Source organism: Vipera ursinii (genome assembly GCF_947247035.1).
Source record: "Vipera ursinii genome assembly, chromosome: 3".
In the NCBI taxonomy this organism is placed as follows: Eukaryota; Metazoa; Chordata; class Lepidosauria; order Squamata; family Viperidae; genus Vipera; species Vipera ursinii.
In genome coordinates this window covers 117,678,549-117,705,975 of record NC_139516.1, presented here as the reverse complement: position 1 = coordinate 117,705,975, position 27,427 = coordinate 117,678,549, and the positions used below count along the sequence as shown (strand labels likewise).

Genomic DNA, 27,427 nt, shown 5'->3' with positions numbered 1-27,427 from the left:
CCAAATCTCATAAAGAGAGACTCACACCCGACTATCTGAGGACTATCTGACTATCTATATGCTAGTGGAACACTGAAATTGGAGTTGATGTTATATTCAGTAATATAAATGTTCATACTTGAATATTAAAAAACAGATTTCTTGAAACTTTATTAAAATGCAAAACCAATCCTGTATGTGTTGACCAAAACTGTAGAATTTGTTATCCGGAAATGTTAGCACCTGTCAAATTTGTCTCTTGAGCCAGACTGACTATATATACTGCTGCCAAAATCAGTTAGAAACTATGTTTTGAAACAGTTTTAAAAACAGTAAATCTTGAAATTTCTGCATGTAAAGCTCTCTCAGTAAATTATACAGCAGCTGCACCTGGACCTAGAAAGGTTGTGCATTAACCATATTCACAGATGGATATCCTCTGTGTGTCTGATTGAGTGAACTGCAATTCATGAAAACTTAATCCTTTTTGTAATTTTTTTTAATCAGAGTGCTAATAGATTCCTGATAATTTGCTGCTAAGTATAGACTAACATGGTTCTTCTACAATGTCTTACTGTATCTTTTAAGGGAAACAATACTAAGAGAATTTTTTTTCCTTTTATGAATTACGGTAACTGAAGCACTGTCATTAAGCTTTCTTATTTTATTTAATCTTTAAAATTGCATTTTAAAATGTGTCTGAACTTCATTTTACAGAACAAGTTACCTCAGCCTAATTCTACTTAAAATAAGGCAAGGTACTTAGTTATACCTTTCTGAGGATGAAACTTGTCAACTTTTATTCTTTTTTTGATAACTCTTTTTATCTACCATTATAGTCTTACATTATTTCTGTTTTGTAATTCTTTCAGGGTAGGAGAATGTTTATGTAAAATAATTGGATTCAATTGTGCAGTATGTAGTTTGTTCATCTGAAGCAAAATGACTTGTTACAGCACTCTTGCAAAACCACTGATCAACCATACCTCCTGATCAACAGTACCCCAGCCAGATGAACAACCTGTCTTTCAGAAGAATACCAAAGTCTAAAATATGAAGAGACTACAAATTTCTCAACGCCACGGACCGATAACATATATAATGGAACAGAACAAAGAATATAAATGGGGTGGAGTGGGAAGGTGACCAGATGCTTTGATAGCTTAATGTAGATGTTCAATATAGCCATAAAATCCCAGACTAGCTACTTGGCAAGGTCAGGATAATAGTAAAATCTACCTTTGCTTAGATTAGGGGTGGGCAAATTAACTTTCCCAAGAGGTCACATGAGGAACTGGGAATGTTGTGGAGGGCTGCCATTCCTGCCCCCCCGGGACACTCAAAAGGCTGAATGTGGCTTATGGGCTATAAAATGCCCCGATCTAACTTAGAGAAATAACATTTTTTAAATCTTAATTGTTCATGTAAAATGGAAATCTAAAATTTTCCCCTGAAAATTATGTAGGGAATGGAGTGTTAATCATTAAACTTTTTATATTTGCTTGGTACTTTTTGTAATAATGTCCAAACAGGATATATTAGGATATATTAAATTAATAAATGTAATTTTATAACAATACAATAACAGATGCAAAATCTAAGTATCAGTGATACATAATACTTCATGGCTTACATGAACATCATACAAGTAGTGATTTTTCATTACTGTTTTTTGCACTTTTCAATTTCTCACCATAGGTGAAAATAACAGTCTGTTAGTATCTTTTCCAACTAATAATTTTTATTAAAATATATGTCACCGAGTTGCAGCAGAATGTGAAAACGCTTTCTCTGTCCAATGTGATATACAGCTAGTTTTCTACTTAACAATTTATTTAGTGACCGTTTGAAGTTACAAAAGCACTGAAAAAAGCAACTTACTGGTTGTTGCACTTATAACCAATTCCCATAGTCTTATGGCCAGAATTCAGGTGCTTGGCAACCAGCATGTATTTGCAATGGTTAATCACTATTTGTGACCTTCCCAACCAGTTTCCAACAAGCAGCATCAATGGGGGAAGCCAGATTTACTCAACTGCAGAGATCCACTTAACAACCATGGCAAAAGAGGTGGTAAAATCAGGCATTACTCACATAATAACCACCTTGAAAAACAATGGAAATTCTGGTGCCAATGTGGTCAAGTCAAACACTACATGTACAATCGTATGAAAAAGAAAGAACATCCTCTTGAGTTCAATGGTTTTACATATTAGGACATAATCTTATCAGTTCTTAAAAGTAGATAAATAAAACCTCAGATGAATAACAACACATGACATATTGCATTATATCTTTATTTTACAAAAACAAAGACAAAATGGAGAAATCGTGTGAAAAACTACACATTATGAGTCAATAGCTTGTAGAACCACCTTTAGCAGCAATAACTTGAAATAATCATTTTCTGTATGACTATCAGTCTCATATCATTTGGAGGAATTTTGGCCCACTCTTTACAACATTGTTTCAGTTCATTCACATTTATGGGCATTGTTTATCCACAGCTTTCTTGAGGTCCTGCCAGATTTCAATCAGGTTGAGTTCTGGACATTGGGCCATTGCAACACCTTAATTCTTTTCTTTCTCAGCCACTGTAGATTTACTGGTGTGCTAAGAATCATTGGCTTGTTGAATGACCCAGTGTCAGCCAAGCTTTAGCTGTCAGACAGATGGCCTCACATTTGACTCTAGAACAGGGCTTTTCAACTGGTGCTACATGTACCACCAGTGGTACTTTGCCACCTGGCAGAGTGGTACACAAAATGGTAGCGGGGTGGAGAGGAATGAATTGAAGCAGCAGCAGTGCCGCACAAGCCGGAGGGAGAGACAGTTGGAGCTGCAGGGCTGTTGGGGCTCTGCAGAGGCACCAGGATCAGCGCTGGGCTCCAGCTGATCGGCACTTCCAGGAGAGGACACGATATAAAAGGAGATGGCTTTGGCAGGAAAGGGCCAGCGAGGGGCTGCTCCGCCAGCTGGGCATGCAAAGAGTTGGCGAGCGCCCAGCATCGCTGCTGACTGTCCCTGCTGAACAATGAGAAAGGAAAAAGGTAGAAGTGCTTCCCTTTTCCCCGGGACACCAGCACTCGCACGCTCGCCTTCTCTGTGCACCCCCACGAGTGGGGCAGAGATGGGAGAGGGGCTCGCTGGCTCCCCATGGATCTAAGCCTGAGCGCATTCTGGCTTTGATGGCCCCCACTGGTAGATCAGTGCCACTCCCACTCGCCAACCTCGCCTCAAAGCCACCAGGCTTCCCTTTCATTGGGACCACCCCTACCTGCATTGGACAGCTATGGCCAGTGACAGCATGGCCACCAGCAGTGCTGGTAATCTCCCCCTCCCGTCATCCCTCTCTGAGCACAGAGGAAGGAAAGAGAAGCAGGGGTATGATGGGTCTTCTTTTAGGACAGTTTGAAACGTTCGATTGTTGAAGGAATAGCATGGGAGCAGAAGTTAAGATGAAATTCTTAAGAATGCAAATTCTTTTTTTCCCCCCAAAACAATCCATTTTTGCAGCATTTTGTTTTAGGGAAGACATTCCAATGACCACACTAGATATTAGTATACTAGTATGCCATAGTAGGCCTAGAACATCATATATTTTACATTCAGTTACTTTCTTTCTAAATGCTATTTATGAGAGCATCATAAATTGAAGAGCTGTGGTGGTGCAGTGGTTAGAATACAGTATTGCAAGCCAACTCTGCGGACTGCCAGCAGTTCGATCCTGACCAGCTCTAAGTTGACTCAGCCTATCATCCTTCCAAGGTCGGTAAAATGAGGACCCAGATTGTTAGGGACAATATACTTACTCAACAAACTGCTTAGAGAGGGCTGTAAAGTATTATTAAGCAGTATATAAGTTAAGTGCAATTGGTAAGTGTAGATTGTTTCTTATACTTGTAAAACTGGATGTTTTCATTACAGCAATATTTCAACATTGTTTCAAGATCTTTCAATGTCCTTTTGGAATCAAAGCAAATGCCACCATGGAATTCTAGGCATCCAGAAAATCATGTTTCATAGGCTTGAAAGCCATATGGTATGGGTGAGATTAGCCCACAGATAAGTTTTTATGGATCCAGCATTTTCCTGGTCTGATTGTAATGAGAATGTTCAGTTCAAACACTGAGTACAAATTTTCTCCAAAACATTTAATGAAGGCGATTAGGTTGGTGACAATTTTGCAAGTTTGTAGAAAAGTTGTCATATAGCATATTAATACTTATAATTTCCTGAGGTTAGTTACAACAGATACTTGTAGGATGAAATAATCCATCAAAGCAGGATTTGGTTATAATATTCAATGATAACAACTACTTACCTCAGTACCAAGGTAAGATGTTATACATTATGAGACAATTAAATAGAACCAAAACGTGTACCTGGTTCTAATCTTATAAAATGTTAGGACCATAACAATATTTTTTCCAGTTTCAGAAAAAGGAATTTTCTTCATGATCCTTGTTAATCAACTACTATTCCTGAAGAGCAAGGGAAAGGCTGTAGCTTGATGGAGAATTCATCAGATAGCCCCAAATAGGATTGCAGTTCACAACTATCTGCCATATCTTCCAGGTGTCCTATGCTCCATGAGCGAAGCAAACCAACAGTTGGCTGCCCCAAGTGAGCACTCAGTGGCTGACCAAGGATCTGAAGGCATGGACTGGACAGACATGTTCTTTCTTTCAGTGGTAATTCTTTCTGGTTCTGCATAGCTGAGAGAAAAAACACAGGGATCAGAGAGATTAAAATTGTGCTTCATATAAATTCAAACCTTGTAAACATGAACAAGCTTTAATGCAGAATGGGACAACTTGTCACAGCCAACTCGTTGCGGCCAACTTGCTGCAGCTAACTCACCATGGTCAACTAACTACAGGAGAACTCGCTGCAGGACAATTTAACAATTTTACTTAATTATTTGAAACAAATAAAATAATTTTAATTTTTGCCATTCACATTTCATTCTGTCCCTCCTTTTGTATTCTTTCTTTAATGATTCTATTCCACTATTTCTTTGATATTAGTGTAACTCTTGTCCTGCAGTGAGTTGGGTATGGTGAGTTGGCCACAAGAAGTTGCCAGGTCAGAATATTGCTTGTTTACTTACCTGCTTTGTACCAGCAGTAGAAAAGCCATTTAACGTAGCGGTATTGGGCCAAGAGGTGGCCCTGATGAGCTGCCCGCTGATAATAGAGGATTGCCTATGAAGAAATAGCAATTTTTGAGACAAAACTACTACTTCTGAGAAAACTGCGATGTACACATATGCACAAATATGTGTATGAAATTACTCTCTTTTGCGGAATATATTTTACAAATATGTCATATAATCTAGATTAGGCATGTCAAACTCGGGATGTCGCACGACGTATCACGACTTTTTCCCCATTGCCGGCAATGGGGAGGGCGCGGTTTTGTCATGATGCATCTGGCCTGCAGGCCGGCAGTTTGACATGCCTGATCTAGACTGTCAGATGGATGAAAAAAGTAAGCTACATTTAGGCAAGAAAAACCAAATACACGGGTATAGGATAAGTAATACCTGGCTCAATAGTAGTAACTGTGAGAGGGATCTTACTGACCTAGTGAACAATCACTTAAATATGAGCCAGCAGTGTGCTACAGCTACCAAAAAAGTCAACACGGTCATAGGCTGTATTAACAGAGGGATAGAATCAAGATCACGTGAAGTTTTAATACCAGTTTATAATGCCTTATAACAGGGGTGTCAAACTGCCGGCCCACAGGCTGGGAGCATCATCCGGAAGCCACGCCCACTCCATTGCCGTCAATGGCAAAACTGTCCCGATATGCTGTGCGACATCATGTGATGTCGCGAGTTTGACCTGTCTGCCTTATAAAATATATAAGACCACATTTAGAATACTGCATCCAGTTTCGGTTACCAGAATGCATAAAAGATGTTGAGACTCTAGAAAGAGTCCAGAGAACAGCAACAACAATAATTAGGGGACTGGAGCTAAAACATATAAGGAACGGTTGCTGGAATTGGGTATGTCTAGTTTAATGAAGGGAAGGACTAGGAGTGACATGATAGCACTGTTCCAATATCTCAGGGGCTGCCACAAAGAAGAGGGAGTCAAGCTATTCTCCAAAGCACCTGAAGGCAGGACAAGAAGCAACGGATAGAAACTAACCAAAGAGAGAAGCAACCTAGAACTAAGGAGAAATTTCCTGACAGTTAGAACAATTAATCAATGGAACAACCTGCCTCCAGAAGTTGTGAATGTTCTAACACTGGAAGTTTTTAAGAAGAGACTAGACAGCCATTTGTCTGAAATGGTATAGGGTTTCCTGCCTGAACAGGGGTTTGGACTAGAAGACCTCCAAGGTCCCTTCCACCTATTATTATTGTTATTTACCTTTCTCTTAATTGTGTGTAGGAAAACCCTCCAAGCTCCCTTCAACTCTATTATTCTGTTACAGATTTGATAGACAAATGATAGATAGGACATTGAAAAATTTTTTTGTAGGGCTGCTTTATTATAAAACTTTATGTTAATGAGGAATCTTAAAAAGATATTTATTTTATAATGAAAATTTTCTAAGGCAAAGTTAATTAATCTATAGCCTTGAAAATACTTTTTCAGTTTTAAACACCCAATCTGAGTACTGAAAAGTATGCGATTCATGCACTACAGAATATATTAAAAGTATAAGTAAAAGAAATGAAGAAAAAAGCCTTAATTTCTCAATTGAAATTTCCTGGTCCAAGCCACTTTGCATGCCACTTTCACTTTCCATTGTCCTAAAAACCTAAATCACTGTATTAGGAATGACTTCCCCTTGTTGTGTCTCCCCGGTTCATTTTTTAATCTATCTATGTATTTATGTATGTATGTATGTATGTATGTTTGTATGTATGTATGTATGTATGTATCTACCTACCTACCTACCTACCTATCTTTAGGTACAGAAGTGAAAATACTGTTTCAGCCTCTTATTTTTCTCATAACAAAAACTTGTGAAGTAGGTTGGATTGAGACAGAATGATGGGCCCAAAGTCAGTCAAGATTATAACATATTTTTTCCATTTCCATTGCCTCCAGTGAAAGCTTTTACAAATATAATTGCATCACAGAATATGTTTTTCTTATCCAGATGTAATCCCACACAATAAATAATTACTGCATAGCAATCTACACTTGTCAAGGGAGGAGTTTTTAAAAAAAATACTACTGGTATGGGATGGGTCAAGGCAAGGCAAGGCGGACAATACATGGTAAATCATACACCCAGAGATTCCCACCCCTGATTTAAGCACAAATGAAACCACAGAGGGCCAGGCTTGTACACCAAAAGCAAGGTACCTGAGGGGGAAAAAGCCAGAAAAGTAACAGTTGGGAACAGCTTTGGAAACAGCTATATGGATGTTGCGAAACATGTGGTGACTTTAATACAGACATGTCAAACATAAGGCCCGGGGGCCGGATTCGGCTTGCGAAGTGGTTTCATGTGGCCCGCAAAGCCATCCTGGAAACAGTGAGGGAACGGCCCCCACTGCCTTGGCCCTGGCCCAGAGACCCTCCTTCTGCCAGAGACCCTCAGAACTGTCCCACTCCTGCCCAGGCCCCCATAGGCACCCTTGATGCGAACGATGTAGAGCTGGCCATGCCCACCCAGTAGGCCATATGCACTCTAGCCACGCCCACCCAGTAGGCCATGCCCACCCGGCCCCTTGAGGGCAACTGCAATGCTGATGCCGCCCTCAATGAAATTGAGTTTGACACCCCTGCTTTAATATATCAAAAGAAAGCTGCTCATTTACTCAAATGCACTTTATGACACATCTTTTGAGTGCTTTGCAAGTCTTAGCTACAAGTACAAAGAAACAAAATATTAATAGCTTGTATCTACTTTAAAAGGAGAGTCAGTTTGGTAAAGTTGCAAGTAAAAACCTTTGCCATGAAAATTTGAAAGACTAGTCCCAGCAATTTCCAGAAATCAAGACTGACCTGAGACACAACTTACTTCAGAAAACAAGGATAACCCAAAGAAAGAATTTCTCTTATTTCCAACAGCATTTAAAGCTGCTGGCCTGAACAATTAGTACCACAGCATATCCATTCCTTGTATTTATCAATAGGCAGGCTATCTTGTTTCTAGATTGATGTCTGTAACTCATCAGAAAATGAATACATATAAACTCACACTAATAAAGAAGTGGCATCTTTAGTCCTCTCTCCCTTCTTAATCTGCAATATTGTACAATTGTTGTGTACCTCTTTTGCACTTTCATAACACTTTCCACCAAAGATAATTTTTCTGCAGTGAAGAAGCAATAAGATAGGAGAAAGCAAAGGGCAACTATTGAACTTGTCTCTATGTTTCAGGACATACTAGGCACTTAATAGATAATAAATGATTCCCTCTCCCTCAGTTTTCTACATAAAGTGGTAACATAGGCTGAATAAAACAAATAGGACTGGAAAACCTTAGTCATGTCCTTTGTGGTGCCTCTTCCATGTTCATAGCATAATCCTACATTGTACTGGGCTTTGCTATAGTTCTGATCTGCAGCCAGCTTGAAACAGGAAAAAGCCATTTCGTACTGTTCAGCTTGCATGTTTTCAAGTCCTGAGAAAACAATATATATAGCAATAAAAAAATTCAGGCAACATTAATACTCATACTTTCTTTAAACATATAATCATTTGTCTCATTTATAAGAAGTAATGTCCAATCTAATTCAGAGGCTTAAATGTAATTGCACCCAATTCAGCCATACTATCAAATTCAGTCTTATATAGGTAGTCCTCAACTTATACCACAATTGAGCCCAAAATTTCTGTTGTTAAGTAAGACATTTGTTAAATGAGTTTTGCCCCATTTTATGACCTTTCTTCCTACAGTTATTAACTGAACAGAACAGACATGTCAAACACAAGGCCCGGGGGCCGGATCCGGCCCGTGAAGTGGTTTCATGTGGCCCACGAAGCCATCCTGGAAACAGTGAGGGAACGGCCCCCACTGCCTTGGCCCTGGCCCAGAGACCCTCCTTCTGCCAGAGACCCTCAGATCTGTCCCACTCCTGCCCAGGCCCCCAGAGGCACCCTTGAGGCGAACGATGTAGAGCTGGCCACGCCCACCCAGCAGGTCATACGCACTCTAGCCACGCCCACCCAGTAGGCCACGCCCACCTTGGCCACACCCACCCGGCCCCCTGAGGGCAACCGCAGTGCTGATGCGGCCCTCAATGAAATTGAGTTTGACACCCCTGGAACAGAAGGTCGCAAAAGATGATCACATGACCTTGGGACACAGCTATGGTCACAAATATGAACCAGATGCCAAGCATCTGAATTTTGATCACATAATCATGGGGATGCTGCAAAGGTCATAACTGTGAAAAATGGTCATAAGCCACTTTTTTCAGTGCCTTTGTAACTTTGAACGATCACTAAACTAACTGTTTTAAGTCGTAGGTTGAGGACTACCTTATAGGATCCTTCCAACTACACAGCAAAAAAGATTTGCTATTCCAGTTTTACAAACAAATGTCCAGAGAACTACACGGGTTTTTAACATGGCAGAGGTTATCGAACTAACATATCATTGGAATAACATTGACAAGACTCTTGCCTTGGGCAGAGGATCAGACTAGAAGACCTCCAATGTACCTTCCAGCCCTATGATTTTCGTAAGCATACATCTTTGTGCCTCGATAGACATTAGCTGATGCACAAATTTCCTTCGGTAAATGAGTGAATGGATTTCTGAAGGGCTTATCAGGGCAGAAACTGAACATAGTAAAAAAAGGATACTGTTGTGGAACACCCTCTCCTAATATTTATAGAATCATTATTTGTGTCTTGCATTGTAATCGAAATGGGAAATTTTCTACTATGCAGGTACAAGTGGAAATAATCTTAAGGAAATTATACCCAGAGGGTTCATTACTTGCATCTGTGGTGACAGATCTGCTTAAGCAAAATCCATATAGGACATTTTAAGGCTTGCCTTGCTGACAATTTTCTCCTTCAGAAAGTGGAGCACAAACGAAAGAATTGGCTGTCACTGACTTCGATACCAATATAAAAGACATAGCTGAAGAAGTGAAGATACATATGTACTAATTAAAGCAAGCAAGAAACTCCGGAATTCTTAATTTAAATGGAAATTAAAGCTGAATGATTGGAACATGTTTCTTGGACTTAAAATGTAGATTTGAATAAGCTCAGGGCAATGGTAAGAAGAATTCCTTGGTGGGTGAGAATCATAGGAAAAAGAACTTGTTAGATAGTCAGAAACCAGGAGGCTCTGAGATCTAGGCCTCCCTTAGACATGAAAGCCAACTGGATGACCTTGGGCCAGTCACTCTCAGCCCAACCCACCTCACATTTATTCTGGAGAAAAACAGGAGGCAGGAGAATTAGATATGTTTGTAGGCTTGAGTTGAATGCATAATAAAAAAATTAGACAAAACTCTAATAATAGCAGTAAAGCAACATCCACTGACCCAAGCTTAAGAGGCATATCCATTACCTGACAAACTCAGAATGTTATTTTCAAGCTCCAGGTCTAGCTTTTAGCACTAAGATTTCATGCTGGTTTCCAAGTACTAAGAAGATCTATCCTGCTTAGTTTTGAATCCTAAACAAAGCCAATGAGAAGTCCTGAAAAAAGATACAAAAGAAGCACCTATTCAAATAATTCAATCAGAAAAAAATGGGAGACTGCAGGAAAATAGCAGTGTGCAGCTCAAAAAACGTAACGAAGACCTGAAAATAGTTTGGAATTAACTGTATTGAAGATATCAGTAAAATTACTGTTGGGAGTGAACTAAGGTTGGCAAAGGATGTCATGAGCAATCAAAATAATTCAGGTATATTCAAAATAAAAGGAAAGGTATCACTGCTGAATGAAAATACAGATAGTCCTCAATTAACAATGGTGTTTGGGACTGAAAATTCCATCAATAAGCAGTGTGATCATAAAGTGTAACATCATCATTTCTTAGTGATGACAATCCCTACAATCCCCACTGCATTCAATAAGCGAGGACTGCCTGGGCTATTAAATACAGGTAGTCCTCAACTTAACGATCAAAATTGAGCCCAAAATTTCTGTTGCTAATCAAGACAGTTGCTAAGTGGATTTTGCTCCATTTTATGACTTTTCTTGCCACAGTTGTTAATGAATCTCTGCAGTTCTTAAGTTAGTAATATGGTTGTTACGTGAACCTGGCTTCCCCACTGACTCTGCTTGTAAGATCAGAAAAAGTGATTGCATGACCTCAGGATACTGCAACCACTTGTCAAGCATCTGAATCTTGATCACATGACCACAGGGATGTTGCAATGGTCATAAATGTGAAAACTAACTGGGCATAACCACTGTAACTTTGAATGTTAACTAAATGAACTCTTGTATGTCGAGGACTTCCTGTAGAGAGTTCACATGACTATGACATGGGAGAAGGCCAGAATCCAGAAGCGCTCGTTTCTGCCACAAACTGTGTCCCAGGCAAGAGCTACAGGTGGATTGGATAGCACTGTGGAGTATGAATGGGTGGACAGATACTGAGGGCAGCCATTACAGGCTGCCATGGAGTACAAGCAAATTTCTACAGAATACAGGAGGGTGCTATGAAGGACAAGGTCAACTGTCTGACTAGCGAACTCAAAATCAAGGAATCTTCAAGGCTTTGAAGTGCCATAAAAGAATTTATTGAATACACATCTCAGAACTGAAGAAGCAAAACCAGCTCTGGTTTTCCTGCGGGAAATTTTGCCTAGTTAACAATAGCTTCCCTCAGCCCCCACTCACTGGGTGTTCACACTGCCCAGTCATATCTCTTTGGTTTGTTATGAGAACGGTCCACTTCTCCGTCTGACACCTGCGTTAGTGACCTTGGCATTCTTGTAGGTTCTCAGGGTCCGTGGACAGGTTCTCAGAATCCCATTTTCTCCCTACACTTTCTATCCCTCCCCCGTTTCTATGAAAAGTTGAGTAGCAATAGAAGTTAGTAGGCATCTTAGCAATTCAATCTTGACATACGCATGGATGCCATGGTCAGGCACTAGAATATGGTCAGGCAGATGCTGTGGGTGGGTACTATGGAAAACAAGATCCCCATGGTGCCTGGAAGCTCCTCAGGAGAGAAAGTGCTGGCAGCAACAGTGACTTGTGGCTTCCTGCTGATTTTCCCACGGACTTTGCTTGTTGGAAGCCAGCAGGGAAGGTCACAAATAGAAATCCTACAATCACAAAATGCTAAAATTGCAAGCCTGTTTTGCCCTGCGCCTAAACTGTGAACATGTGATTATGGGGACACTGCATTCAGTGACATTGTAATTTCAAATGATCGTTAAATGAGTAATTGTAACCTGAGGATTCCCTGTAGCAAAATGTTATGAAATAATGGCAGTTGGGAATTATTCTGATGTATCTTTCTGATCTTCAAAAAAGATGGAAAATAACTTTTTGCTTAAAAGCTGGGCTACCCATCTCTGGGAGACTGAACAATCAAGGATGGTTTAACTGGTTTTCCTGTATACTGCAAAGGATTGGATTAGCTGACTTTTATGATCCTTTCCAACTCCACCATTCTGATTCTAGCTCTCTCAGCCCTAGGAAGCAGACAATGGTAAACCACTTCTGAAAAACCTTGCCAGGAAAACTGTGAGATCTTAGCCACCTGTAAAATGGAATTTCAGAGGAAAAATAGAAAAATTTCCATTGAATACATGTGTGATTTTCCAAAATAAATTATTCTTTTCCAGAGCTATACAAAATACTTCCTTCAAGATGTTTAATTGCAGCCCCTTGTGAGCTGTTGATGAAAGCAAGCAGGAAGGCTTTAAGTATGTGCTCAGAAGGGGGAAAGAAAGGAAAGTGCCTGTAAACGAATAGATTTTATAAAAAAATAGAGACAAATGGATTTTGGGGGGAAAATTGTAACAGGCTAAGATCGAAACTTGAGATTAAATATATTTAAATCTCCATGACTATAAGACTGGTGGGAAATATTATTTGACAGTCTAAGGTACAGCTTCATCAATATGAAAATTATGTCAAGTTGAGAATATTCACCCACTAGTTGTCATTTATGGCTGTCCCTGGAATAAGAGGCACTGACAACAGTCACTGTTGCCACGTCCCAAATGGACCAATATACCGCAATGTACTCTTTTGAGATTGTAATGCCTATATACTAACTTAAGCATCCAAATGTCTTGTAACACTAGTACTTTGGAAGTTTATATTTGTTAACAATTTGTTTCATGGTGTTAGTAATAACTTATGGAGTCCAAATCTGGATATTTGCAGGATCACTTATTCCAAGTAGTAACTGTTCACCCAAATTGTGCTTGGAGAGGAACTATGGTAACAGTTCCGCGTATGAGCCATGGATGAAAAGGATGCACATATCCATTATTATTAAGAAATGAGGGGAAAAGAAGGTGATAGATGACTGGAAAAGAACAAACATAACAATGATTGGATTGCAAATTACAAGCTAAATTCTCTAAGAAAGGTCTAATAGGACAAAGAGACCAGAGGGGCATGACCTACAACTTGGATGGCATGCCTTTCTGTCCTATGGGAAGAATAAATACATAGATACTTTCAAAACCATTTTATAAGAAATGCATTTCTTCTAGAATGGGAAAAAATAAAAGCAAAAATTTATATTAAAATACCTGGATGGTTTTCAACAATGGAAGCATTTGCTTACCCAAATTTAATGAACTATGAGAAAGTTGTGACCTAAGGATATTTTGGACAATGAAGGGAAACTGAAAGAAAGACAAGATTTACAAAAACAAGGTATTGATTTATCATGGTGGCCATACTTGCAAATTCAAATGAGATATGAAAAAGATGCTAAATCAACGGGATTTTATAAAGATCAGACAGAATTTGACCAAATACTGCTAAAAATAGATGAAAAATTGATTAAGAAACTCTATAAATATTTGTTAAGCTTAAAGATAGAAGAGGAACAAGTAAAAGAAGCAATGATAACATGGGCAAAGAACTTTGGACATAATATAGAATTAGAAAACTGGCAAAGATTATGGGAAAGAAATGCTAAATTAATGAAAGTGGTGGCTTACAAAGAAAACTTATACAAAATGTTTTACAGAAGGCATCTAACACTGGTGAGATTAGCGAAAATGTTTAAAAATACATCAAACAAGTGTTGGAAATGTAAACAAACACCTAGTACTTATTATCATATCTGGTGAACATGCCCTAAAGCTAAAAGATTTTGGTCAAAAATGCACATATGGTTGGAAAAAATGACTAAAAAACATATAGATTTCAAACCAAAACTGTTCCTGTTAGGCATAATAGGAGGAAACTATGAGAAAGATTGTATATACTTAATTTTACATGTATTAACTGCAGCAAGAATTGTATTTGCCCAGTATTGGAAAAATGAAAACCTACCAATGGAAGAATTAATTAAGAAAATTTTAGATTGTGCAGAAATGGACAGATTGACATTAAAGAGAAAGACGACTCAAGAGTACTTTAGAACATGGGACAATTTTTATCAATGGCTAGAAAAGCGAGTTAGAGAAAGGAACATGTTCTATACTATGTAACACTGAATATATACTAGTAAGAAGACTATTGAGAGATTAACTAACATATTATGATAATATAGAAATTAACTCTTAAAGTTTTTTAAATACATGAACCCAGACAATATGCTTTTTGCTAAATATTAAGAATGTTATTTAAAAAAAACCTAACCCTAACCCTAATCCTAACCCTATAATTAACAAAAATATATCTCATCATCTCTGAGGTAAGAGTTCTCTGTCACCATAAAGAACTCCTATATACCATCACAACTATCAATTTACCATTGTTTCTGTTTTTAGTATTCAAGTTGGTGTGAGAACAGGCTTTATAATACTGTAAACCTTTCTTTTAGGTAGAAAATCAATTATGGTTCCAGTACTATCGGAAAAACACTAATCTATGGATAAGCAAACTATGCCTAGCATTTTATTACCAAGGATGTTGGATGCCACTGAAATGCTGGCTTGAAATGTTTCCTGCACTTGAGAAGCAGCTTTTTTAACAAATTCTTCCTCTTCTAAGCTGGTCTGCACAGAAAAAAAACACAAGTGTTAACTGCATATATTTCTTGATAATCTTTTGCATTTTTCGCACTGAAGCGGCAATCAGTAATAAACTGCAGTTATTTCAAGGAATATTTTAGGATTACTGAGAAATAGTTTTTAAACAGAAGAATTACAAACTTGATATAATTATCTCTTGAAAAAATTACCGAATGACTAAATATACGGTATTTTATATTTTAACTAGATTGCAAAAAAAAAAAATCCAAGCGGTGCGAATATGAAGGACCTAAGAAGTGCTTTCAAAGCACTTTAAATGGCAATGAGTGATTTGATTCACACAAGGGGGAGGTCATCATGCGAGATGATTTAGCCTGGGTGGGAACCTGACTGTATATCCCCCTAGCCCAGGGGTAGGCAACCTCGGCTCTTTTATGACTCATGGACTTCAACTCCCAGAATTCCTGAGCCAGCCAAGCTGGCTCAGGAATTTTGGGAGTTGAAGTCCATGAGTCATAAAAGAGCCGAGGTTGTCTACCCCTGCCCTAGCCCAAAGAACCATGGTCCTCCACTGGAGCCATCTCTCGAAAACAGCAGGACACATGTTCATAAAAAAGCTGCATTTGACCAAACATCAATTTTGGTGGCCGGGCATGAAAAAAGACATAGAAAATTATGTAGTGAGTTGCCCAATATGTGTCATGGTGAAAAAAATGACCTGGAAAGACTCATGGCGAATGCAACCTGTCACTGACCCCTCAGCCCTATGGAAGGGAGAGAAACAACCTGGAATTAAGGAGAAACTTCATAACAGTGAGAACAATTAACCAGGGGAACAGCTTGCCTCCAGAAGCTGTGGGTGCCTCATCGCTGAAGGTTTTTAAGAAGAGACTGGACAGCCATTTGTCTGAAATGGTAGAGGTCTCCTGATTGAGCAGGGGGTTGGACTAAAAGATCTCAAGGTCCCTTCCAGCACTATTCAGATTGATTAATACTTTGTTGAAGCACCTTTTCATTTTATGACAGCATCCAGTCTTTTGGGGAAGGAGTCTATCAGTTTGGCACATCTTGGTTTGGGAATATTTGCTCACTCTTCCTTGCAAAAGTGTTCCAAATCTGTCAAACTGTAAGGACATCTCCTATGCACAGCCCTCTTCAAGTCACCCCACATATTTTCAATTAGATTCATGGCAAGGCTCTGGCTGGGCATTGCAAAACTTTAATCTTCTTCTGGTGAAGCCATTCTTTTGTTGATCTGGAGGTATGCTTTGGGTCATTGTTGTGTTCAAAAGTGAAATTCCTCTTTATCTTCAGCATTTCAGCTGAGGCCTGAAGGTTTTGCTCCAAAATTGATTGATATTTGGAAGTGTTCATAATTCCCAGCACCCTGACTTAAAGCCCCAGTTCCAGCTGAAGAAAAGCAGTCCCAAAGTATAACGCTGCCACAACTACTGTGGTTTCCCCGAAAGTAAGACCTACCCTAAAAATAAGCCCTAGCTTGATTTTTGGGGGTGAACCTAATAATAAGTTTTGGGGCGAGGTACACACCTAAAAATCAAGCTAGGGCGGGGGTGGGTGTGAAGCTCCCCCACATGCCCCGCACTTACTTACTCTGCAGCCAGGCCTCTCCTCACCAGCCTACTTCTTCTGCAGCATCCCTAGGCCTGCAGTTTGCAGTCAGAGGCCTTTCCAGAAGGTAACTGCAGCTGAGAGCTGAGCTATGGATTCAATCCCTACCTCAGTTCTGCAAGGCCTCTGCAGCAGAGAACCGAGCTATGGATCTCTGTTCTCCATTCTCAGCTGCAAAATGAAGCTGCTCCTTTAGCCGCAGAAGAGGTGGGCTGGGTGGACGGGGCTGTCGGTGCTGGAGGCGAGTGGAAAAGACAACCCTCCACAAAAAATAAGACCTGGTGTCTCTTTTGGAGGCAAAAAGAAATAAGACTGGGTCTTATTTTTGAGGAAATATGGTATGCTTCACTGTGGGTATGGCGTACTGCTAGTGATGCACAGTGTTGTTTTTGCTCCAAACATACTTTTTGGAATTATGGCCAGAGGGTTCAAACTTGGTCTCATCAGACCACAACACATTTTCCCTCATGCTTTTGTCAGACTTGATGTAGCTTTTTGCAAAATGAAGCCAGATTTGGATGATTTTCTTCGTTTAAAAAAAAAAGCTTCTGTCTTGCCACCCTATCCCACGGCCCAGATATATGAAGAATACAGGACACTGTTGTCACACATAGTACACAACTAGTACAACAAGTACTTGCTAGTACTTGAAGACCATGGCTTTTGCTGTAAGAGGGAACTGAGTAAATGTCAGAAAAAAAATCTACCAAACCAGCTAAATTTATATGGGCCTGATTAGACACTTTAATTGATGGCAACTGACGATTATTTACCATCATTTTGAATGTGATTGGCTAATTCTGAACACAGCCACTTCCCACAATGTGGCTGCATAAGTGTGCATGCATTCTTATAATTGGTATGCACACTTATGCAGCTACATTATTCTAGTTTTTTTATTATTTCCCCTCTAAAAAGATTTGTTTTCAATTGAACTTGTTTGTTATATTAGGATGGAAAAAAATTGTCATGGTCTGAATTTTTTACATCTCAAAAACTGGGCATGTTAACAGTGATGTGTAGACTTTTTATATCCACTGTATAGACTCCTGCTTCTATTTTACCAGAAATAGTCTTCAAAATGGCAACGACAATAAGCAATTTTATCTTAAAATGCCTCTCAAATCTATCACAGCAAGTTTCTGAGAGCTCTATCATAGGGTATCTGGACAAATAATAATAATACCTTGATCACATTAAGGAGTTGCTGCTGGGTGGTATGAATGATTCTTCATTGTCAGGTAGTCAACAAGTGTTATGCAGTAATATACACCAGTTAGCTCTGCTGGATATCTAATACAATTTGCCTATTTTATCACCTTGAGCTTCCCAGAAAAAAGGAGAAATAGGGGTTTCACAGCAACAGAAGTGAAGCCACAACAAGGATTGTTTTGTTTTCTCATTCCAAAAGCCTACAACGGCCTTCACAGTTCATTAGCTCTTCTACAAATTCAAGCAACCATGAGTTTGTGAGATGACAGGTCATAATATCTATGATAATTTCTTACAGTTAGAAGCAAATTATTGAGCATATATATTGCCTTTTGTTTTTAGAGCCTAAGATTTCGAGTCTGTAAAGCGCTACATGGTTTGGGTTCAAGGTACTGAATCTCTTGAGTTTTAAATATATTCTATCAGCTTCTTCTATCCAGTGTACTTACTACTCAAAAGTAATCTCACTGAATTAAATATCACCACAGCATTAACAATCACTTTCTATAAACCAATGTTATTCCAATTTCTTGTTTGGATTTCTTTGAGATATGATTCTAATGAGCCATGGTGGCACAGTGGTTAGAATGCAGTACTGCAGGCTACTTCTGCTGACTGCTGGCTACCAGCAGTTCGACAATTCAATTCTCACTGGCTCAAGGTTGACTCAGCCTTTCCTCCTTCCAAGGTTAGTAAAATGAGGACCCAGATCGTTGGGGGCAATATGCTGACTCTGTAAACTGCTTAGAGAGGGTTGTAAAGCACTGTGAAGCGGTATATAAATCTATCACTATTGCTATAATTCCATCTCCTTTTCAAGGTTAAGTGACCAAATCATTCATGAGATAACTAGGAGGCATATCTGTGTATTTCAGCAATATTACGTGTCTTTTGATTATATATTGAACTGTACCATATAACCCAGAACCGAAATTTTATTTCCTGACCGCAGTTATAGGGAAAACTACCTAATTACTATCAATACATATTATTATTTGATATTAAAATCAATTTTCTTTAAAAAAATAGTTTGGAGAGTTAAACACAGGCTGACAACATTAAATCACAATAATTAAAAATATGTATTTTTTATTTCAATGCACGTTTTTCTCATTCTAAAGCCCCAACATTGATTTGGTGCCATCAAGAGATGCAAATATGTGATACATTTTATATTCAGAGGCCAATATTTGGACATGTTTTTATGCGTGTGTGTCTAAATAAATAAAAAAGTAATTGGTCTTAGTTATTTTATTCTTGATATTTATTTTATCTTAAAACTTTTTTAAAGAAACTAGCATCTATGTAAAATTACTTGAGAGCAATATATATATATTTTAAAAGGTGAAATCTTAGGAAATGGTAGCTGTGGCATCATTTGTTCTCTTTTTTTTCTTTTATCAATCCAATTATTCTATTATTTTGTTTTAAACCTTTATTCTGTGTTGCTTTACCTAATGCTTTTTCTGCTAATAAAAGCTTCTTCTAAATGTAATCCCGAATTAGTTTTTACTACAATGTCTCTTTTTACCTAATATGCCTTTCCAGAACTTTTACCCATGCCCTTTTAAGTGTTGTCTCTTCTACCTTTCCCCTAAATTATGTTTCAGTCTATTGACTATTCTAGCTTACTTAGCCTCAGCCAAGCCATTTTTGAGGTCTGTCTCTTTTCTACCTTGTGAATCTCTTCCTAGTAAATTTTTCACCAGCTTGACTCATATTTTAATCTTAGATTAGGTAAAGATAAGAAACAGAGAACACTAGGATACTAATCACTTATGTAAGCTCATACTGTAAAAAAAGTATGCTTGTAATATTGTATATAGCAAAAAAAGAGCAACAAATGAATAATAAAGTATATTCTACAAAACAAAAATAGCAGAGTACCTTCAAATCCAATAGAGAGGAATCTGATTCAAAGCTGGTACTAGGTGGGGAGACAAAGTTCTCTGGAATAAAAGATACATTAATGAAGGATTAGGTTTTAGGGTTAGAGTTGATCCCTTTTTTAAATAAAGATTTTATTAATTTTCTCTTACATATATTAATTTTTCAACCAATTATTAAAAACAACTTAAGAGTGATAATGGATGTATTAGAATACTATGAACTACATCCAGGGAAACAATTGGCACTAATATTTTTAGACACCCCAAAGGCATTTGACAACATTTCCTGGCAATTCATGACTCAACAACTGTAAATAATGGACTTTGGAAAGAACTTTATAAATATGATAAAAACAATATATAACAAACAGACAGCCAAAGTGATTGTGAATGGAGACTGCACCAAGAGCTTTGAGATAAGAAAAGGCACAAGGCAAGGGTGTCCACTATCCCCACTGTTATTCACTTTTACTTTGAAAGTTTTAATCGCTATTTACCTTATTGTAGCTACTCTCTTATTCTTCTGATACTCTTTAAAACAAGCAACATAATTGTTTCACAATTTTCATTAACCAATTTGTGCTGATTTCAGTTTAGTAAAAATATTGGGAGATTTTCTGTTAGGAAGACTAATACGATATATAAACTGATAGTCAATATATTTTCCTAGTAGAGACTATCAAGGTCTAGAGATAAATTTGGATAGATTTAAGAGGACAAAGCTGTTCTCTATTTTTAGTAGTCTTAATAAAAATTAAGGTCACTGGGAATTGGGCAGTGTAGAAATAGTGCAAAAATAATATTTTATTTGCACTAAAGCCAAGTTTGTAGACTAAATTATTTTTTTCTTAATAAATTGTCACTGTTTGCCTAACATCTATTTTTTGCAATGGTACAGTGTTTCCTCCTTGGGCAGGGTTTGGACTAGAAGACCTCCAAAGTCCCTTCCAATTCTGTTATACTGTTACCCCATTGTTGCAAGTAAGTATTACTTACTCATTAATGTATTTACCTCTCATTGTTACAAAAATCAGAGTACTAGTTTAATACAAATTTCCTATTTCAATATTTTGGCTTAATAACTTGAAATCTAGCCTTTCTGAAATCAAAGTTTCCAGGCTAGAATTGACCAGAGCTTTGTAATTATAAAATATTATATGGCACTCTTACAGAGTCTTTCTAAGATACAAATTAAGTAGTTTTATTTGACATAGCAGGAGTATTAAAAAGTACAGTCGATTAGATTTCTGGTGCAGCCTGATAACTTACTATCATTTTATTCTGAAATATAAGTAACACCTCTCTGCATTATTTTTTAGAATTTTTGTAAACATTTTTATTTATTTCCAAAGTTAAAAATACAAAATAAAAAGAAGAGAAAAAAATCAACTACAAAACAACAAAATGTAGGGGAAAAACAATAAAATGTGTACAAGTAACAAATATATTGTTATCTTTTTCAACATTCAACCATGGTGGTCATTTTATGTTTAACACTAATGTTAACAATATATTTATTGTTATTTTTCAGAATTTTTAAAAGACCCTATAACTTTTGGTTTTTGGTTCTGCCCACCCTGGATTTTCCCTGCAAACGTCTAGGGTAGTTCTCAACATGAAATAGACTTTATTACAAAGCAAGTCAAAGTCAGCTTGCACTGGACCACTTTCCATGTCCTACTTTTTTGATAACAAAAGGTTTTGCTTTCCAAAAATAAAGGTTTGTACCTGTTTCCAAACAGAGTTGATCGTTTGGCCAAGAACAATTGCTAGAAGATAGATTTTTCAGTGCATGGCTAGAATCCACTTCCAAGAATTGTTGGTCCTCTTCTCTGGTGCAAGGAAATAGAGCTGTGGCTGAATGCAGATAGATGCACTTTAAAATTACTAAACATACTAAGTATATTTTAGTTTTTTAACCTTTTAAAAAGGGATTTACTCCTTACAAAACAGAATGTGCAGCTCAAAGGAATCTTGCCACATTGATTTAGTTCTGCTGTTTTATAGAGGAAATTATAGCCTCAGTTATTCTAGTTTATAAGAAGCTTACCTGAGTGATGATGTTGGGACAAATCAGCAATCTGAGGTTCTGACTGACAAACTTTGGTGTTTCTTCCATCTGGTTGAACAGAATGCAGCCAGTGGGCCTGTTTGGTTAATTCCAAAGCAAGAACAGCCAATGTACTCTAATAAAGGACAAAATGCATTGAAACTATTATAGTAATGTCAATAGCTTACATGTGCCTTTCATATCATAATGACACATCTTTTATTGGTTGAATAACCAAGGAAAGTTGCAATCATACAAGCCTGCTTACCCAAGTAAAGGCTTCTAACGGAGTATAGCAGTAGACATTCCTATCTCCAAAGGTTTTGTGCTGCTGATGCTTGCCATGCCAGCTTCAGAAAGAGGAAAAATTACATAACTGCAGAATATATAAATTTAAATAAAAGAAAAAAAATATGCAGTCTACGAGGCAACTCATGTAGCAAAGCAGGGTTATATGTGGACTATTGCAAAATGTGCATACAGATTTCTTGACTGTAGCTTGCCATCAACAGAACTGTATAAATATCCATATTTTACTATATATTTTACTATATATACCGGTAAATAGGATTAGAAATATTAATCTTAAATATTAAAAAATACTTTTTTCTTCTGCACAACTCACACCAAATGTTTTTGGCTAAACTTTGAGCTTCAGGAAGTTTTCAAATTACAGGTTGAAAGTTTTAGGCAAATAATTATTACGTGGAGCGACTATTTTGACTCTGAAGATTATTTTCTGAGGATTGATTGCACTGCACAAATCACAGAGGACTGGGGCTTAGCTGTTATCATGCAAAGGACACCTGAGAGCTGCCTATACATTATTAGCCTATTAGCATAACAAGCAAACTCAATACCAGACAGCTATACAGGGGCTGCCACAAAGAAGAGGGAGTCAAGCTATTCTACAAGGCACCTGAAAGCAGGACAAGAAGCAAAGGATGGAAACTAGTCAAGGAGAGAAGCAACCTAGAACTAAGAAGAAACTTCCTGACAGTTAGAACAATTAACCAGTGGAACAACCTGCCTCCAGAAGTGGTGAATCCTCCAACACTGGAAGTTTTTAAGAGGAGACTGGACAGCCATTTGCCTGAAATGGTATAGGGTTTCCTGCCTGAGCAGGGGGTTGGACTAGATGACCTCCAAGGTCCCTTCCAACTACTACTACTACTACTATTTCTTCTTCTTCTTCTTCTTCTTCTTCTTCTTCTTCTTCTTCTTCTTATTATTATTATTATTATTATTATTATTATTATTATTATTATTTTATTATTATTATTATTAATTGACTGGATTCAGACTACATATTGGCTGATGATCAAGCGGACTTCACTTCTGCTATCTATGGACATGCCCTCGTACTACAGTATTTGGCTGAAGAATAACTAAAGCAGGCTCCACATTATACAGGGTGCTTATTGATTTCAGGTTTGCATTTGATCTAGTTCCCAGAGCAAGGCTTTGGGCAAAGCTTTTGAATACCACTGATAGATGGTTACTATTGCTCATACAAAACCTTTGTCAGCAATCTAGATTCAAGGTTCACTGCACTGTACAAAGGCTACTATAACAATGAGATTCCAACTTATAGAGGAGTAAGGCAGGGATGCATTTTAGCTCCTTTGGTGTTTAATTTATATATAAACCCACTTGTGGCCAAAATGAACTGATGAACACCACCTTCCTCCAAAATTAGCAAACAGGCAAAGAAAGAAAAAGATTGCTTGTCTCTTTAGAGATCACATCTCCCACGCCTGGAAAATCCTACTTCTGTAAGACCTAGTAATTATAACAATGCATTCAATTCTGCAATTTGTTTGTGGAAGAGAATGACTGGTATATTGTGAGAATTGGCTTTTTTAAAAAAAAAACACATTTTATAGTTACTTAATTTAATTATATAGTATGAATATGACATAAGTATTAAATACATTCAGATTACATGTACACATGGTGGAATCTTTAAATTTGGCTTCAAATCAATTTGGCAAGTCTACATTTGGCACTAATTTTTATCTATCTCTTTTTTTTGTTTCTATCCCTTTATAGGTAGCATTGTATCATCTTAGCTTCCAGCAAATATGGAAACTAGACATTACCTTGATGAATTTTTTCTTACGAACGAAGGCGAATATACAAGTCCCAAAATAATGTTGCAAGATCCTATTTGGGTTGGTCAAATCTGTGTCTAAATGTTTGGAAGACAAAACTCTGGTCCCGGTGACCAACCCAGATCGGATCCTGTATTTTTTTCTTAAATGTTTTGCTGTCAAGACTCTTTCAACTTTTAAAAATTATGAAGGATCCCAAAAGAGCTTTTGTTTGCATTGATTATATTTATCTATACTGTATTAAAAATGAAAAATGATGCATTAGTAAATATTTGAATTGTGTAAAAATAACATGAGTGTGTTAAGAAACAATCCTTTAAGAATAGAATCACGTTTTAAGAAACACTGCTTTAATATGTCTTGGTTACGACAATTCATTAGAAACATAAACAGCATTCAATTAATATGAACCAAGTATTCAGAGCAGCATAGCTCCTTCATGAAACTCAGAAATTAGTAACTTTTATTTTAAATTCGTATTTTTTGAATGATGGAAACAACTTATGACTCTGATAATCTGGAGATCTTCTACTTAACCCTCAGACCAGGGCAGGAATCCTCAAACCATCTCAATTGATCCAACCTTTGCTTGAAAATCTCTAGTGATAGACAGTCCTCTGAAAATGGCACCCTGAGCATATGGGAGATTTTTTTCCCCTGTCAACAGCATCTGATTTCACTGCCAAAGCAGTGGTAGCACTTGCTCCCTAGATGTGAACGACAGTGGCGTAGCGTGGGGGGTGCAGGGGGGCCCGGCCGCACTGGGCGCAACATCTGGGGGGGGCGCTCGCACTCGCAGCTCTCTGCCCCCTGCCTGGCTCACTCACTCTCTCTCACTGCAGTGCTGGCTGTGCGAATCCGATCCGAGCCGCCGGGTCACCGCCCACTGTGGAGGGGGGGTGCCAGGCGTGCGGTGCGGTGCGGAGAGATAGCGAGGGACTATCTGGGGGAGGGACAGTGCAACGGCCGCTCACTGAACGATAGCAACTAGGAATGACCCCAAATGACTCTCAGGCATTACTTACCTGCAAAGAGGAACCTTGATGGTTGCAATTCACATAACACTGGGAATTGGGAGCTCTGTTAGAATGCAGTATTGCAAGCTGATTCTGCCCACAGTCAGGAGTTCAATTCTGACTGGCTCAAGGTTGACTCAGCCTTCCGTCCTTCCGAGGTCAGTAAAATGAGGGCCCAGATTATTGGTGCAATATGCTGACATTTGTAGACCACTGAGAGAGTGCTGTGAAACCCTACGAAGCTAAATATCAATTTAAGTCAGGGGTCTTGAAACTTGGCCCTTTTATGACTTGTGGACTTCAACTCCCAGAATTCCTCAGCCAGGCAGGCTGGCTGAGGAATTCTGGGAGCTGAAGTCCACAAGTCATAAAAAGGGCCAAGTTTGAAGACCCCCCTGGTTTAAGTGCTACGCCATTGCTAATTGGAGTCCACACATCTTAAAAGCTGTTGAAGTTGAAAAGCCCCGTTTTTGCCTAACCCATCACACCATCCAATTAATTTCGACCATTGGCCTCCCCGAGCGCTCGAGGAAGCGACGTTTCTCGGACTGCTCAAAAACCTTTTCCCTCCCCCCGCCTCAAATACAGAGCTTGGGGAGGGAAAGGCCCTCTCCCGCCCTTTTTCCACTCCTCTCTGCACTCTTCCGCTCTCTGGATAGAGCCGTGTATTTAAACGTTGAGTTTTACTTCTCACGGGACGGGACGGAGGCCGGCGGCCGGACCTTACCCGTTATCCGTCTGCGTAGACTCCTGGCCGAGAAGCAAAGATTCCCCCTCCTGAAGACGGGAGCGGAAAAGGCCGGCAACAGCTCCTCCGGGGGATCTCACTGAACAAGGCAAAAGAAGATACACGTTAGGCCTAGGTGAGGAGAAAACAAAACAAAACCACGCGCGCAACCTCTGACAAAAAAATAAAATAAGCGAACCTCCTCGGCTGAAATTCCACAGCCAACGCCATAACATCTTCCTGCCTCGGGTCGGCTTAGACTTTACAGGGCTCTTCAAACTCGGCCCTTTTATGACTCGTGGACTTCAACTCCCAGAATTCCTCAGCCAGGCATGCTGGCTGAGGAATTCTGGGAGTTGAAGTCCACGAGTCATAAAAGGGCCGAGTTTGAAGAGCCCTGCGAGCACGCGCTTAGGCCGTAGGCTGCATAAACTTAAAAATGAAGACGTGCAGAAGCAATACGCTGCGAGTTCCTTTCGAATCTTTTTTTCCCTTCACAAACCCGACTTATTTCGATCGCGTTCAGGATATTTTCTATACGCAAGTGCTGTTTTGTTTTGTTTTGTTTTTTCTCCGCGTTTCTTAACATTTATTTTTCCTTCTTTGGTCTGAAATGAAATATTGAGGAAACAATCGAGGATTGTACCTTAGTGACTTTGGAAAAGCTAATCATATCGAATAGGGAAAAGGGAGTCCTTCGAAAAAACCTCATAAGGACAGCTCAGACTCGGAAGTGGAAAAAACATCAGAAGACAACAGAGGCAAACTATTTTTTCTACTGTTGCCAAGAAAACAACATGGTAAATATTAGATTGGCAGTTGGACTACAGCAGGGGTAGGCAACCTTGGCTCTTTTATGACTCGTGGACTTCAACTCCCAGAATCCCTGAGCCAGCCATGTTCAGTTAAAGTCCACGAGTCATAACAGAGCCAATTTTGCCTACCCCTGGACTAAAGAGAATCTTTATGACTGATTAAGAGAAAACTCTGTAAGGATTAAAATTATTTAAAGTTTTCCCCTCCTCCCATACTTTAATCATCTTTAAACACTATAGAATAGAATAGAATAGAATAGAATAGAATAGAATAGAATAGAATAGAATAGAATAGAATAGGACCTTGGAGGTCTTCTAGTCCAGCCCCCTGCTCAAGCAGGAGAACCTATATCATCTCAGACAAGTGACTGCCTAGTCTCTTCTTGAAAACCTCCAGTGATGGAGCACCCACGATTTTTGAAGACAAGCTGTTCCATTAGTTAATTGTCCTCACTGTTAGAAATTTAAGTTTCTCCTTAATTCCAGGTTGCTTCTCTATTTGGTCAGTTTCCAACCATTGTTTCTTGTCCTGCCCTCTGGTGCTTTGGAGAATAGTTTGATGCCCTCTTCTTTGTGGCAGCCCTCAAATACTGGAAGTCCTTTTACAAAGATGAGGCTAGTTGGAGTGTTTAGCTTAGGTAAGATGGGAAATCGTAAGTCCTTGTTAAAATGATAGAGGATTGGATATTCAAATAATTCAATGCGTTCATGTGACATGTTTAGAAGTTTGAAGAGGCAGCATATACTCCTGTTGGAAAACAGCACCTCCCCCTCCAGAGAAAGAAATATTTTGGGGTATATTAAAAAGGCAACAACAAGGCTGGTGGAGGTGACAGTATTCCAGCTGAGCTGTTCAAAATCTTGGAGGACAGTGCAGTAAAAGTGCTACACTCAATCTGCCAGCAAATTTGGAAAACTCAACAGT

The 27,427-nt window shown here is 38.6% G+C and overlaps 1 protein-coding gene across 2 annotated transcripts; it reads right to left on the bottom strand.

The window, feature by feature from the left end:
* Positions 1-1,698: 1,698 nt before the first annotated feature.
* DELE1 (DAP3 binding cell death enhancer 1) lies at positions 1,699-26,001 on the bottom strand. 2 transcript variants are annotated; one of them, XR_014492071.1, is made up of 11 exons: positions 25,887-26,001; positions 25,688-25,787; positions 22,099-22,180; positions 21,831-21,966; positions 21,509-21,637; positions 19,779-19,840; positions 14,981-15,074; positions 8,441-8,583; positions 8,158-8,271; positions 5,093-5,186; positions 4,621-4,697 (listed from the first exon to the last, which is right to left on the bottom strand). XR_014492071.1 is itself a non-coding variant. In XM_083359106.1 (10 exons), the coding sequence occupies exons 1-10, from the start codon at positions 25,921-25,923 to the stop codon at positions 4,447-4,449; spliced, it is 1,128 nt and encodes a 375-aa protein (XP_083215232.1). In that variant the 5' UTR covers positions 25,924-26,001; the 3' UTR covers positions 1,699-4,446. The 2 variants fall into 2 exon arrangements, 1 of the variants encoding a protein (XP_083215232.1); XM_083359106.1 differs by lacking the exon at positions 8,158-8,271 and having other exon boundaries at positions 1,699-4,697.
* Positions 26,002-27,427: the final 1,426 nt, after the last annotated feature.

Bases quoted from the DNA above. Each gene is read 5' to 3' on its own strand.
- DELE1 (XM_083359106.1), bottom strand. From the start codon at position 25,923: ATGTTATGGCGTTGGCTGTGGAATTTCAGCCGAGGAG. The intron at 8,584-14,980 runs GTAATAAAATGC...TTGTTTTCTCAG, and splicing joins AGTGGCATCCAACATCCTTG to GACTTGAAAACATGCAAGCT. The intron at 5,187-8,440 runs GTTTTCCAGTCC...ATTTCTTCATAG, and splicing joins CCACAAAGGACATGACTAAG to GCAATCCTCTATTATCAGCG.